Below are 13,944 nucleotides of genomic sequence, written 5' to 3'. Positions count from 1 at the left end.
ACCTTTTTGGATTCCAGTGAGCCACAGAAAATTGCCTTTTGTAGAGGTCCAAAAGATCTACATATTAGATATGTTTGAACCTAATTTATTGGTCTTTTGATTTCCTCTTGCTCCACTTATTAAGCTCTCCAGAATTTGATTCAGCTGACCACCTGGCCTGCCTTTCCCCCCACCTCCTTTCCTTCCTTCTTTCCTCCTTTGCTTCCATTCATTGCTTTATTTAGTAATTATTTAATGAGCAACTACTGTGTGCCACGTGCTGAGCTAAACATCAAGGATTGACAGGGTATGAGACAGTCCCTGCCATCTCAGAGCTCACAGAGCACCAGGCCTTTATCCGTGCTGTGCCCTCTGCCTGGTACACCTGAAATGCTCTCCCACCACCATCCCCTCAGCCTTCCCAGAACCTTCCAGCCCCTTGCACCTGCTGCACATCCCAGGAAGTTAGCCATCCTGGCCGCTCTGGTCTCCAATGGCCCTTCAAGCACCACACATAATGAGAATGTCAGTGGTGACCACACAGATCACAGATCCCAGCTCCTGCAGGACCCAGTGCAGCCACAGCTGTTATGCATTCATTCAGCAAACATTTCTTGAGTATGCCTGGCCCTGTACTATAAGCTGGAGACGCCACAGGGACAGACAAACATCCCTGCCCTTGTGAGGTTGACTTTCAGGTTGGGGAGGTGGACAGTGAGATTATTAATAACTATAACAAATAGTGTGTCAGGATGTGATAAGTGCTAGGGATGAGGGATATGGGGGAAGGGGTAGACTTGGTGGAATTTTAAACGGGCAGTCAGGGAAGGCCTCACTGAGAAAGTGATATTTGAGCCAAGTCATAAAGGAGGAGAGAGAGGGAATCAGTTGGAACATGGGGAAGAACATTCCAGGCAGAGGGAACAGCCTGTGCAAAGGCCCTGAGGTGAGAACATCCAGGGTGGCAGAATCAAGAGTGAGCAAGGGGGAGGGTAGGACAAGATGAGGGCAAGGAGGTGGCCAGGCAGATTGTGCAGGGCCTTGGAGGCCACGAGGAGGACTTTGGCTTTTACCCGAGTGAGGTGTGAGCCACAGAGTGTTCTTGAGCAGAGAAGAGGGTGGCAGGTGACCTGACTTGAGTGCTCACAGGCGCCCTCTGGTGGCCATCCTTAGTAATTACCAGCCCTTACTTCTCCAAGGCAAATCTGATGAAGTCAGCCCCCCGTGCTTACCATGTGCTGGGCACTGTGCCAGCACACTCAACATCCTCACGCCAGGGTCACACCAGGGATGTGCTATGGCATGGCCAGGAGAGGGGCCAGAGTGCAGGATGTTGCCCATCCAGACAGAAACCACTAATGCCTGGTCTTGTGTAAAGTGGTGGGGAGAGGGAGAATCAACCCACCCTGCTGAGTGTGTGGCCCCGGAGTGGGGAGGGAGATGGGCGCCACAGTGAGGTTTGTCCCCAGTGTCTGTCCTGGATGGCTAATCATGTTTAGGAAACCCTATGTGGGAACAGTTACTCACCCAGGAGACCCAGCAGGTCAGAGGCACTGGGGGATCAGATCTGTCGCCCACAGAGATGCAGTCCTCCCTGAACTTCCCTGGGGCCACCTCTAGTCTATATAGTGCTTTGGGCAAATAAAAAAGGCACCCTTTCCGTTGGTAAGCAGACCAGCCTGGTAGAGTGATTTTTGCTAGGACTTTGCTGCCATCTGCTGGACAGTTTCATTCACAACATACAAATCTGCCCTGAGACAGTGGGAGGAGGCCCTTGGGTAGTGCACGACCTGCCCAACTGTACATGGATGCAGCATTTCCTCATGTAGATGGAGATTCTGCTCCCTGGGGACTTTGTTGGAGGCCACACACCCCAGTGGACCAAGGCTAGGTGCACGGGAGCTCTGCTGGAGCAAGCCAATGATCCGCTGCCCCCTTGCTTTTATCCCCTGCAGGTGCTGCGATATTTTGACTATGTTTTTACAGGCGTCTTTACCTTTGAGATGGTGATCAAGGTGAGTGCCAGGGCTCCACCCTCAAGAATGCCACCCTGGTGCAGGAGGCTCACCCCAGAGATTAGAAATGCTTGGTGTGTTTGAGGGACATCAAGGAAGCTGGTGCAGCTGGAATGAGTGAGAGAGGAGGGTGGGGAAACCAGGGCAGGGAGATGAGCAGGGAGGGACGAATCATGCAGGAACTTGGGGGCCACAGGGAGGACTTAGGCTTTTATCCCAAGTGAGGTGGGAGCCATGGAAGGTTCTGAGAAGAGGGACATGATTGGACTCAGGTGTTCACAGCCACCCTCTAGCCTCTCTGGGAGGACAGGCTTGGGAGGGGGAGCAGGGTGGGTGGGACCCAAGAGAACTGGGAGCAGGCGATTGCACTGGTCCAGGCAGGAGATGATGGGGACCAGCCCAGGGTGGTGGCAGAGAAGGTGGTGAAAAGTGGGCAGATTCTTGGAAGGTTTGGAAGGCAGAACCAACGAGGTTTGCTAATGGATCTGATGTGGGGTGAGGAGCCCAGGGGGATCCCAAGGTTTTGACCTAAGAACCAGCAAGTCAGAACTACCTTTCACAAGGTGGGAAGGTGCCTTGGGCAGGGGCTCTCACTCCTCCCCCAGGTCCTCTGGCCACTGTCCCAGCCTTTCAGGATGAGGTGGGTGGTCCCATTGGCTACCGTGCCCCCTCCTGTTGCCCCTCCTCCTGAGGCTAAAGGGTGGATGCTGCTCTGCAAGGTGGGGATGAGGGATCAGAGCGCTGTCTCTTCTCCTCCCGTAGATGATCGACCTGGGGCTCGTCCTGCACCAGGGTGCCTACTTCCGTGACCTCTGGAACATTCTCGACTTCATAGTGGTCAGTGGGGCCCTGGTGGCCTTTGCCTTCACGTAAGTGTCCTCTCGAGGACTCCACCTGCCCCTTCGTCCCTCCGTCCCCAGCCCATTGAATCAGGGGATGTGTTCTCGGGGTGTAGAGAAGGGGAGAGTGGGCTCCAGGGTGGTGGGAAGCATCCGCATGCCACCAGGAAGAGCTTCGATTGGCTTTTGCATGATGCCCACCACGGAGGAAGAAGGAGAAGGCCTCCCACCTTCTACCTCCTCACACAGCCATGCCACCGACCCCTTGCTGTGCTGCTTTCCGTAGACTAGCCCCACCGGGACATCTCATCTTCCCTCTGCTCTACAAGCTCTGCCCAAGCCACTGTCTCTTTGGGGAGCCCCTAAAAAGACAATAAGGAAACGAATGTGCATGAGAATTTGGATCCCCACCCTGTGCCCAAAGGCCCTGTAGTTATAGACCTGATGACTCCCCTTGTGTGTCTTGAACTTCTCCTGGCAGTCCTAGGACACTCTGAAAGGTCATGCCTCATCATGCAGCTCCAAGATGGTGCCCAAATTCTGGGCAGCCATGTCAAAATGGCAGCTGGGTTCTGGGCAGCCATTCCAAGATGGCACCCAAAAGCTTAGTAACCATTCCAAGATGGTGCCCAAATTCTGGGCAGCCATTCCATGATGACAGATGAGTTCTGGACAGCCATTCCAAGATGGCACCCGAATTCTGGGCAGTCATTTTAAGATGGCACCTGAGGGCTCAGTAGTCATTCCAAGATGGCACCCAAAGGCTCAGTAGCCATTCCAAGATGCGATTCCAAGACGGCATCCAAGGGCTGAGTAGCCATTAGCTCTTAGGGCCCTGGTAGCAAACTTAGCAGTACATTCCTCAAGTTGTAGATGCTTGGGGCAGGATGGAAAAACCTAATCAGCCCCTAATCCATAAACAAATCTTCTTAGGGACCCTGTCTGTGCCCATCACAGTGGATCATTCCCAGAAAGGAAAGTCTCAAAGGGATTCGGACCCACCTCACCTACATAAGGAGAAATCAGGGGCTTCCCCTTTGCCTCTGCCTCCTGAGCCCCTTCTCAGCAGACCTGGAAGAGCCCTTGAATGGCCCACCCACCTGACCAAACAATGAGGACTTGGTATTTCAGGAGGCCAGTGTGGTGGCCCATTTCCAATTTAAGGGCTAAACTGGGCCATTCTCAGATCCTTCCCTGGGAACACAATGAGATCAAGTTGTGTCAGAAGAGCAAGAAACCTCCAGAGTTTCTGGACACCTCTGAGCTGGTGGAGATGTACCATGAAGGTCAGGAAGCTGAATGTATTTCTGACTCTGGCCAGACTTCTCACCCCCTTTCTCTTTGTCTTCTACTTTCTCCTCCTCTTTCTGTGTCTGCTCTTTTCCACCCCCTCTCCTTTTCTCTCGTTCTTCCTCTGTCCCTCTTCCACTCCTCCTTCTCTCTCTCCCACTTTTTTAAGTAATTGAGTATTTGATCATTAGAACAATGGAAGAGATTATCTTAAAAATTCAAGAAGTTTGGCTACATTTTCATTAAGATGTCCTGTAGGTTTAATAATAATAATAATCAAAGTAAAGTGCACAGCAAATTAGAGGAGAAAGATTACCACAAATAAGACAAGGTGTCCATGGCCTTCATATATAAAAAGCAATTACAAATCAATAAGAAACACTGAACCTCAATAGGTAAGTGAGCACAGGATTTAACACAGAAATTTCACAGAATGCTGACTAATAAAAAATGAAAAAAAAAAACCTACCTCATTGGAATTAGGAGATGTATAAAATACAAACAAGATACAATTTGTTTCTTATCAAGTTAGCACAAATTTCTTCCCCCAAAAAAGATTCTAAAAGGTGTATATGAGAATGTAATGAAATATGCTTCTCCCTCTGTCCATCAGTTATTTGAGCGACTTCTGCAAGGTGTCAGTCAGGCACCATGCTAGGTCCTGAGAAAGTTTCAATTCTGAAAAGCCAGAACATTTGACTGCCCTCATCCTGGAGTGAATCCATCTCAAATCCCCTTCCCTCCCTTGCTCCTGTTTCTGTCTTTCTCCTTCTTTATCCTTCCCCTTTTCTCTCTTCTTCCCTCTCTCTGACTCCCTCTCCTACTCTCTCTGTCTCTCTCTCTCTCTCCCCACCTCCCCTTCCCCTCCCTCCTCCCCTCTCCCCTCCCCCTTCCCCTCTCCTGCTCCCTCTCCCTCTCCTCCAGACCCTTTCTCTCTCTCTCCCTTCCATCCTGTCCTTCGCCTTAACCTTCTGCCTAACCCGGGCCCCATGGCCTGGAGAAGGCAGACACTCTGCCATTTGCTCTGGCATCAGAAACCCAGTCCCCACCATGTTCTGACCTGGGGTGGTCTTCATGTCCAGGGAAGGCAAGTGCAGGCAAGCACCCCTCCCACACTTCCTCCAGCCCTCCAGGATGATGTCTGCCCAGCAGCCCCCAGCTCCCCCGGAGCTCAGAAAGAGATCACATCCATCTGTCCACACACAACAGCCCCCTTTGCCAGCTGTGCCCTGGGTGGTGGGTTTTGCCCTCCGTGGCCACCACTGGGTGTAGTACAATAGAGGTAGTGTCTGCTGCCCATCAGTTCATCCTTGACACTTTCCTTCCAGACCTCTGTGAGAGCCAACAAGCTTCAGTGCTGAAGAGGGGGCCCCCACTATTGCCCTGTCCCATCTCCATCCCTCATTTGGCCTCTCAATTTGGGAAAAGTGTGGCCTTCGAAAGACCTGGGAACAAGCCTTTCAAACCGTAGAGCTTTTGCCATGATGGGCCGTAGTTTTCCTGGAGCTACAATTAGGCTCAACTTTAAGCAAACCTAATCTGCGAAAACAAAATTATTTTTCCACCCAGAATCAAGGAAAATGATTCTTTGTGTCTGCAGAAGAATCTGCCACAGGGAGCTGATTTTGTTTTTTAATTTTTGAGTTTTCGTTTTAAATATAAAGTTATACAAGGGCATTCAAAATGAGCCTACAGCTCAGAGAAATTTAGCAGCATATTTGTAGAGTCAACCTTTGAAACTGGTTTTATGAAGTTGCTACAGGCATGAAGCCAGCCGGTTAATGCCATTGAAAATCCCTGTTTCCAATTGTTTTTTTAATTCCTATGTGAGGGAAGGGTCTGGACAGGGATTTAAGGTCATCCCTATGAGTCTCAGTGAGCTCGTGGATCTTGCAGGAACTGGGGTGTGTAAGATTTTGCCAGTGGGGTCCTGACAAGTGTTAGGGACTCTCTTGGGGTTTTAGAAGAGCTGACAACCTGGGGAGCACCGTTATGTGATGGTCATAGGGATGGAAGAGGTAGACCCTGAGACCCCACCCCTGCCACACCCTCCCCACCTCACTGCCAAGAATCCATCTGTCACTGCCACTCCTCCTCCAGGGCAGGGCCACAGGCCAGGCACAGCTGGCAAGCACCTTGATCAAGCTGCTCCTGCATGCCTTAGGCCAATCTGCCAGAAAACCAGAGAAGGGACCCCCCCACCCAGGCTGCTACTTTTTTCCCCAGAAAAGTTTCAGAATCCTCCCTCTGCCTTCAGGTTTCTGGCCTCTCTTACCTGAGAAGGTCTCTCACCCTACAAGGACTTTGCTTATTGTCTTTCCTTGTTACCAGATGGATGTCACATTGGCAGGAGTAGGGGTTGCTCTGAGAGTCTCCACTTGAGTGTCCAATCCCAGAGTCCTTTGCTTCTTTTCTTTCTGTTCTTTTAACTCACATTATCCGTCCTGTGTGCCTGTCTCCTCATAGACAAGGCTGGGAACCCCAACAAGTGTTAAATCAACCTGATGGTTTTAGAAAAAGGTTCCAGCAAGTCTGTCCGGTTTCTCTCTAGATGTGCAAGTCCCTGAACCTCTCTGTGCCTCAGTTTCCCCATAACTTTGACAAACTTGACTGGGTAATAATGATAGTAACAGCCTCCGTTTACTTAATCTTTACAACCCCACGCAGGAACTTCTCTTATTATTCCTTTTTTGTACATGAGGAAACTGACGACCAGAGAGATTGTGGAGGGAAGTCAGCTGTCAGATTGAGGGTTGCTGCCCATCTCCCAGCACTGAACGTGGAGACTTTCACAAGTCAGTAGAATGAGACTTGACAGCCCAGCCAGCCTGGCTTCCTCAAGGCCCCAGCAGGGCCTAGAAGTCCAGGGGAAGAGGGCATGAGACTATTCCCTTCTTTGTCGAAAGGAATCTTGCTGTTCTGGCCTGTTGGGGTGGAGGCAAGGATTCTGCAGTGCTGTGATTGTGGCCCCGTCTCGGATATGGGAAAATGATCCCTGTGGTCCTCCAAGGGATGTGTCGAAGCTCTCCCGACGGTTTCCACCCCTCCTGCACCTCCCCCAAATATCTGTGTGCGTGTGTCTTGCTCCATCTACTGACTGTGTGCTGTGTCCATGCGACCACCATTAACACGCCATTTCATGAGTCACCACACTTGACATCACGCTCTGTGCCCATGCAACGGGGTAGCCAACTGACATTTCTCAGCAGCTGGCAAATCATGGTCCTGCCCTCACTGCCAAGAGTCCGTCTGGGGCTGCCACTCCTCCCTCAAAGCACAGCTGGCAGAGCACCTTGATCAAGCCACTCCTGCATGCTCAGGAACCCAACTGCCAGGAAGCCAAAGAAGGAGCCCCCCGGGCTGCTTTTTTTTTATCCCCATCCTCAAAACAACCCCTACCCCTGAAGGCATTCTTTTGTGTGTGTGTAATGAAATGGAAAGGAGATTAGCATGCAAGACACACAAACCTGGGTTTGAATCTCAGTCTGCCACTTCCCGGCTGTGTGACCTTGGACAAGTCACTTTCCCTCTCTGAGCTTCAGCTTCCTCATCTGGAAAATGGGTATAATGGTACCACCTTGCCACAGACAGATTGAGTGACATTCAGAAGACTCACATACTACACCTAACATCATCCATCAGGTTGGGCAGAAATCACTGTCACTGAAAAATTCCTCAATAATCCAAAAAGGAGAATCTATACAATTCTGTCTATGCAATAATTCCTAGATATGTTAAGCTTTGAAAGCCACTGAGGTAAAGTGAAAGGTAGCAGGGGGAAGAAAAATCCAGTGGGAATATTTGTAAGCTTTTAACCCATTATGTTTTTAGAAATGTCACTAACTTCAAAAGGGGGTGGCAGGTGGGAAATTCTGTAGAGTACCTGCTTGGCAGTAGGGCTTCCACTGTTCTAATGGCAATCAAGTTTCTTGCACCTTGATCTCCAGTCATGGTTGGAGGGTCATAATGAGACTGAGCCTTGATTCCAAAGATGAGTTGTGCAAGGGGCCACTGCCAGATGCAGAGAGCTTCCCCCAGGCCCACGTTTTCCCAGAAGGCTCTTGAAAGTTGCCCCTTAATTTCATCCCAAATTGGAACTCTTAGCTGCCCCCCTTCTCCTTCATAACTTAGGGGGTAAAGCCAAGGCCATAGTTACTGTGTATCACACATCAGCACCCCAAAGGTCTGTTTTACAGATGAGGACAATAATTAAGGGCAGTTCTGGGAGTCAAACCCAGGTCCCCCCAACTCCAAAGCTCACCCCCTTCAAGACATTCTAAAGGACTTCCCTGGCAGTCCGGTGGTTAAGACTCCATGCTTCTGATGCAGGGGCCGCGGGTTTGATCCCTGGTTGGGGAACTAAGATCCCGCATACTGTGAGGCGTGGCCAGAAAAAAAAAAAAGACATTCTAAAAATTTCCAGTCCCAGAACCTCTGGAGAAAAGGGGTTTTCCTCCAGCTCTTGGCAGGGACCTTCAGTGGCTAATTCGCCTTTGGTAGTTGATAACTTTCGGGCTGTTCTGCTACTTGGAAATTCGGCTTTCTTGGTGCTGTTGGGCAGTGCCGGGGGCCAGCCAAAGGCAGGGGACGGAACAAGCGTCTTCCAGATGGAAGGATGGACACCATCCAGAGCCACGAGCCTGAGGCGGCCCCTCCTGGTACCCAGGCAGGGCAGGGAGTGCTCAGGTGTGCGTGCATGTATGTGTGTGTTCTGTGTTCTTTCTTCTGAGGCCGCTTACGATCTGTCTCTCCCTCCGACGCCACGTCACCAGGAGCAGTACACGGTAAAGTGCCTCTCTCTCTCTCTCTCTCTCTCTCTCTCTCTCGTTCTGTCTCGCTCTCTGTGCCCTGATGCAGCCACACTGGTTCTGGGCCTGTTTCTGTAGCCTTGTGTCATTGCCACCGTCCTGTCGCTTGCAGTGACCAGAGTCCCCTCAGCCTGCTCCCCAAGGAGCAGGAGGCTGGAGGGGTCTTGGCCACTGCCTCTCATCAGGACCCACCATTTAGCCCAGTTCTTGGAAGAGAACATAAAGGGCATGGAAGGGGGTCTCCCCATGGTCTTATTTCAATAGGGCAGACGAGCCGGATGGGTGGTTATCAGGGGAGTGAATGTCCAGCTTCCCAGATGGGAGAAAGGTGGACAGTCCAAACAACCAGGGCTTGGGCTTTAAGAGCAGTAAGTAACCCCCCCCCAACAGGAGCATCTACACTCTCAGCAAAGTGATTTGAAAATCTGGTTGTTTTCTGTGAGAACACCTTGATCAAGCCATTCCTGCATGCTCAGGAGCCAAACTGCCAGGAACACTCTCCTTGGTGTCTCAACAAACAGGATTGTTCTCAGCCTCTCCCAAGGGAGAAGTGCCTCCTAGGAGAGAGACCCCCAGAATGCCCATGGAGTCATTTTTAGATGAGTAGATGTGCCCCAGGAGGTGTGTTCCCAAATGTCAGCAGTTTGGCCCATCAAGATTTTAGCCAGTTCCACATACAACCTAGATGTCCACTTGCTTGATGTTTTTTCCACCAACACATAGTCTAAACTTCATTTTAGTTTTGCTAGAACACTTTATGCCATCCCCTTACAACCAGTATTGTTAACCTCAGATAGAACAGGCAACCGCAAAAGTGAATCCAACAAGAATGAAACAGTTATGTAGCAGTTGTTACATTCGAGCTGGGTTCTTTGCTAAAAGGGAAATTAGTGAGTGTTAGGGAGGCATTAAAGACCTATGAACGCATAGCAGAGACTTCGTCTCTGACCAAAACAGGAGGCCTGAAAGATAACTTGAAGAAAACATAGCTGTTTCCCTGTGTGATACCATTACTTAATTGTGTTTGTGATCTGCCTGAAAATATCTCAGTGACTCTCCTGATGTGTGTCTCATACTTTGGGGGCACAGCCTTGAGATAATAATGATGACTTTGGTTTAAAAAAGAAAAAACCATGTTCAGACTGCTGAATCCTGGAGCACGGTTGTGCCTGGCAGGTTAAAGTCCAATTCTCTTTTTTCTCTGAAAGATGAGAAAAAGGAACCCTAAAAAAAGCAAATGTCACGAAGAATGTTTTTGCACCTGGATACCCGGGCACACCACGGTGGGTGTTTCTGGGGCAGCTCTACTCATGACCCAAGAGGTAGCTGTAGGGAGATGTTTGCTAACTGGCCCCCAAAGAACTCTGATCTGGATCCATTCACACGTGTCCTGAAACTACACACCAGGCACATGCTGGGGGCAGAGACAAGAACCAAGATTAAAGGGAAAATGAACACATAGAAGAAGAAATCACAGTTTCACCTTTGAAGAGTTTTCTGTCTAAAGCCAGAAGCCAATGACAGGAACAAAGGTGATTCTGAAACAGCACTGGGGTCTGGCACAGCCCAGAGGCAGTCAGTGGAGGCTGTCAGATGACGGGACATTTACCTTGGGCTTTGAGGGCTGCATAGTTCTGTGAATGGAGAAGTGGAGGAAGGGCATTTCTAGCAGAGGGAAGAGAAGCAAAAGAGTGTGGCTGGGGCTTGGGGTGTGTAGTAATCAATGGGAATGCAAACAGAAAGGTAAGTTGGACTAGATTCCAAAGAGCCTTGAATGCCAAGATAGGAGTTCGCACTTCTAGGAATTCAGTTTCTCCAGCAGGAGTCGGAGCAGGAGAGTGACATGGTCATTGGTTTTGGCCGCTGTGTGCAGAAAAGATGCAAGAAGAGAGAGACAGGGAGTGGGGGGAAAGTTGGGAGGTGGATAATGGGGGTCTGACCTAGGATGGTGCCGTGTGTAGGAGGGTGACCCTTTGGGGATGAGGATGGAGGGCAGGAAGCTGAACACAAGTGCTGGGTTTCTGGCTTGGGCAGCTGGGTGGGTGGTGAGTTCCATTAATCACAAGCCTTTGATGGCCACACCCAATGCCCTCCTTTTGGGGGCACTTGAATCATGGTTGGCCAAGGGTGTCATGACATCTGCAATGCTAAGACTCAGGCCCAGGAGACCCTGGACTGAACCTCTATGCAGCAGTCTGACAAAGATGAGCTCAGATACCCTGAAAGAATGAGGCAGTGATTCGACATCTGATGTTCCGGTTCCTTCCGCTCCTGTGGGCTCAGGGAATATTGGGGCAGGGGGTGGGGGAAGGGAGTTCTGGTTTAAAGGCCACTTTAAGCATTTCCTGGATCCTGTTGGAAGAGGGAGGAATCCCATTTTCTAAAAGCTCACTAAGACCACCTCCAAAGAGAGCACACAGAGGGCAGCCAACTTCCTCGTGCTGGATCTAAGAGCCACCCCATGCAGCTGCTCAGGCTCAGCCAGGGCCCTCAACAAACCCTGAGACCAAAACCACAAAAGGCCATCTACTCACCAGCTCTTGAGCCCAGATGTAGCAGGGGAGCTGACTACTCTTCTCCGGGAAGGACATGGCTATGCCAGGCCCACCCCAGACTCCTAAGCCTGGGAGGGTGGGGCCACTTGGGGCTGTGGACCACCCACCACCCAGCCTGACCTTGGCTCCCTCTCTTCCCTTCTCCCCATTCTAACATCCCTCCACAGTGGCAATAGCAAAGGAAAGGACATCAACACGATTAAATCCCTCCGAGTCCTTCGGGTGCTACGACCTCTTAAAACCATCAAGCGGTTGCCAAAGCTCAAGGTGAGATTGGGGTATGTGGAAGATCTATCAGGGTTGCCACGTACAGTTGAGCAGGTTGCACACTGCTCAAGGACACTACATTGAAAGGGATGCTGCTAACATCACAGCCATTATATATGGATATACTTATCACTACAACTCTCCAGTAGATGGCAGTAAAGTGAGTTAATGGAACAAAATCTGTATATCATGGTAATTTTCTAATAGATGAAATGTCTCTTGCAAAGTTGAGATCCCTTTTCTTAATTCCCATGAAGGCATCATGTGGATAAAACAGGGCGTAACCCTAATCTGGGAAGCAGGAAACTAGGTTTCTGGTCCCACATAACCTTTAACTTTTCACGTGCCTATTCTAGGGTCCAATATCTCCTGTTCCAAAATAGCATGAACCACCAGAGTGAAGTAAGTCAGAAAGAGAAAAACAAATATTGTATATTAACACATATATGTGGTATCTAGAAAAAATAGTATAGATGAACTATTTGCAAAGCAGAAATAGAGACACAGACCTATAGAGAACAAACGTATGGATACCAAGGGGAACTCTACTTGGTGCTCTGTGATGACCTAAATGGGAAGGAAATCCAAAAAAGAGGGGATATATGTATACGTATGGCTGATTCACTTTGCTGTACAGCAGAAACTAACACAACAGTGTAAAGCAACTATACTTCAATAAAAAAATAATAAATAAATGAAACTTGAAAAAAATAACATGAACCAGCATTTCCCAAAAGCTTGTTGTTTCAAAAAAAAAAAAAAGAAGGAAGGAAGGAAATGAAACCTAGTCATTCAAACACCCCTTTTCAATTTATGATGCACCTGAGGATCACCTGTATTATCTCTTTCTTAATATGTTTCGTTAAGTCAAGTCACTTTATTTTTTACTTAAGTGAATTTATTTTAAAAGGAAATGCTTGTCAAGTTTCTTAAGTTGGAAAACCAGAACCCACTGTTAATAGAAGGTAAAACTAAATATCTGTTCAAAAAAATAAGAGAACTGTTATTAAAATCTAGCCCAAAATAATTGCCTGACAAAGACTTTGAGCATGGATACTTGCTCTTTCTTGGTTAAAAAGGAAAAGTACAGGGACTTCCCTGGCGGTCCAGTGGTTAAGACTTTGTGTTCCCAATGCAGGGGGCACAGGGTCGATCCCTGGTCAGGGACCTAAGATCCTGCATGCCGCATGGCGCGGCCAAAAACAAAGGAAAAGTATAAATGTTAGGTGTTAACACAGTAACAACTAAGGAAGACTTTCTCCTTCACTCAAAAGGATTGAAAGAATTAGAGAATAACTTTGCTACCATGTGATTCAGTGTTACTTGGTCTTGGGCTCCTATAGGACCTAAAAGTACGTCTGATATCACCAGTGGTGTGCCCCTCCCCCATGATTTGGGAAATAATGATTCGAATGCCCCCTTTTTGTTGATGAATATTCAAAGAGGAAATGTGGCTGCCCTCTGGACGGGAAAGCTTGCTTGCACTGAGATACGTGGAATCCAGAAGTAGTCGGTTCAGTGGCTCTTTCCCATTTTCTGGGTCACAGCCCCCTTTGAAAGCCCCATGAAAGCTATGCACTCTCTCCCCCAGGGGAAGCTGGCGGAGCTAACGTGTGATTCCAGTAGGTTGACAATCCTTGATGCCTACTTGTAGTTAGGACCCGCTGTGATTAATAGCAGAATGCAGTGGGGGACATTCCAGGCTGGGACCCCCGCCTTCTCTGGAGGAGGATGGAAGGATTCCATCTTACGCAGGGCAGAATCTCCAGGGCACGTGAAGCCAGCTCGCAAATCCAGAGTGCCCCCAAGTGATCAGTGGGCAAAAAGGAGGGGACCACAACTCCAGATTATGGGGAAGGGAGTGACGTGAAGCAGGGACACAGAATGAACAGGAAATGACATCTCCATCGAGGACCTTTCCTCTTGCCCTGAAGAGCCATGAGCTTACCTTGGAGAAGCTCGGAGAAGCGGTCCCATTTCCCAGGAGTTAAAATTGGGGGTTTTCGATGCATAAAAACTCAGAATTGGGTCGAGCCCCAACATTTCTCAGAACTGCGTGGCCTTAACCGAGTGACTTGGATCATGTCCTTGCCTGGAAAATAGGAATAATGACAATACTTGGGTATTATGAGCTGCTGGAGGTGGAGGCCGGGCTGCTTCCCAGCCCCTCACGCTGTCCCTTCCACCCCAC

At 49.4% G+C, this 13,944-nt stretch overlaps 1 protein-coding gene across 3 annotated transcripts in view; it reads left to right on the top strand.

Annotated features, from left to right (window-relative positions):
• Positions 1-13,944, top strand: part of CACNA1A (calcium voltage-gated channel subunit alpha1 A) — a 235,705-nt gene that overhangs the window by 173,806 nt on the left and 47,955 nt on the right. For all 3 annotated transcript variants that reach the window (XM_061188732.1, XM_061188733.1, XM_061188734.1), the window contains exons 23-25: positions 1,935-1,994; positions 2,757-2,863; positions 11,654-11,753. In XM_061188732.1, coding sequence (XP_061044715.1) covers positions 1,935-1,994; positions 2,757-2,863; positions 11,654-11,753 — 267 coding nt within the window. The remainder of the gene's footprint in view (positions 1-1,934; positions 1,995-2,756; positions 2,864-11,653; positions 11,754-13,944) is intronic.

The sequence above is a fragment of the Eubalaena glacialis genome, chromosome 4, assembly GCF_028564815.1.
Source record: "Eubalaena glacialis isolate mEubGla1 chromosome 4, mEubGla1.1.hap2.+ XY, whole genome shotgun sequence".
Classification (NCBI taxonomy): domain Eukaryota; kingdom Metazoa; phylum Chordata; class Mammalia; order Artiodactyla; family Balaenidae; genus Eubalaena; species Eubalaena glacialis.
Note: the sequence above shows the minus strand (reverse complement) of the source record. Positions and strands in the feature narration are given on the sequence as shown.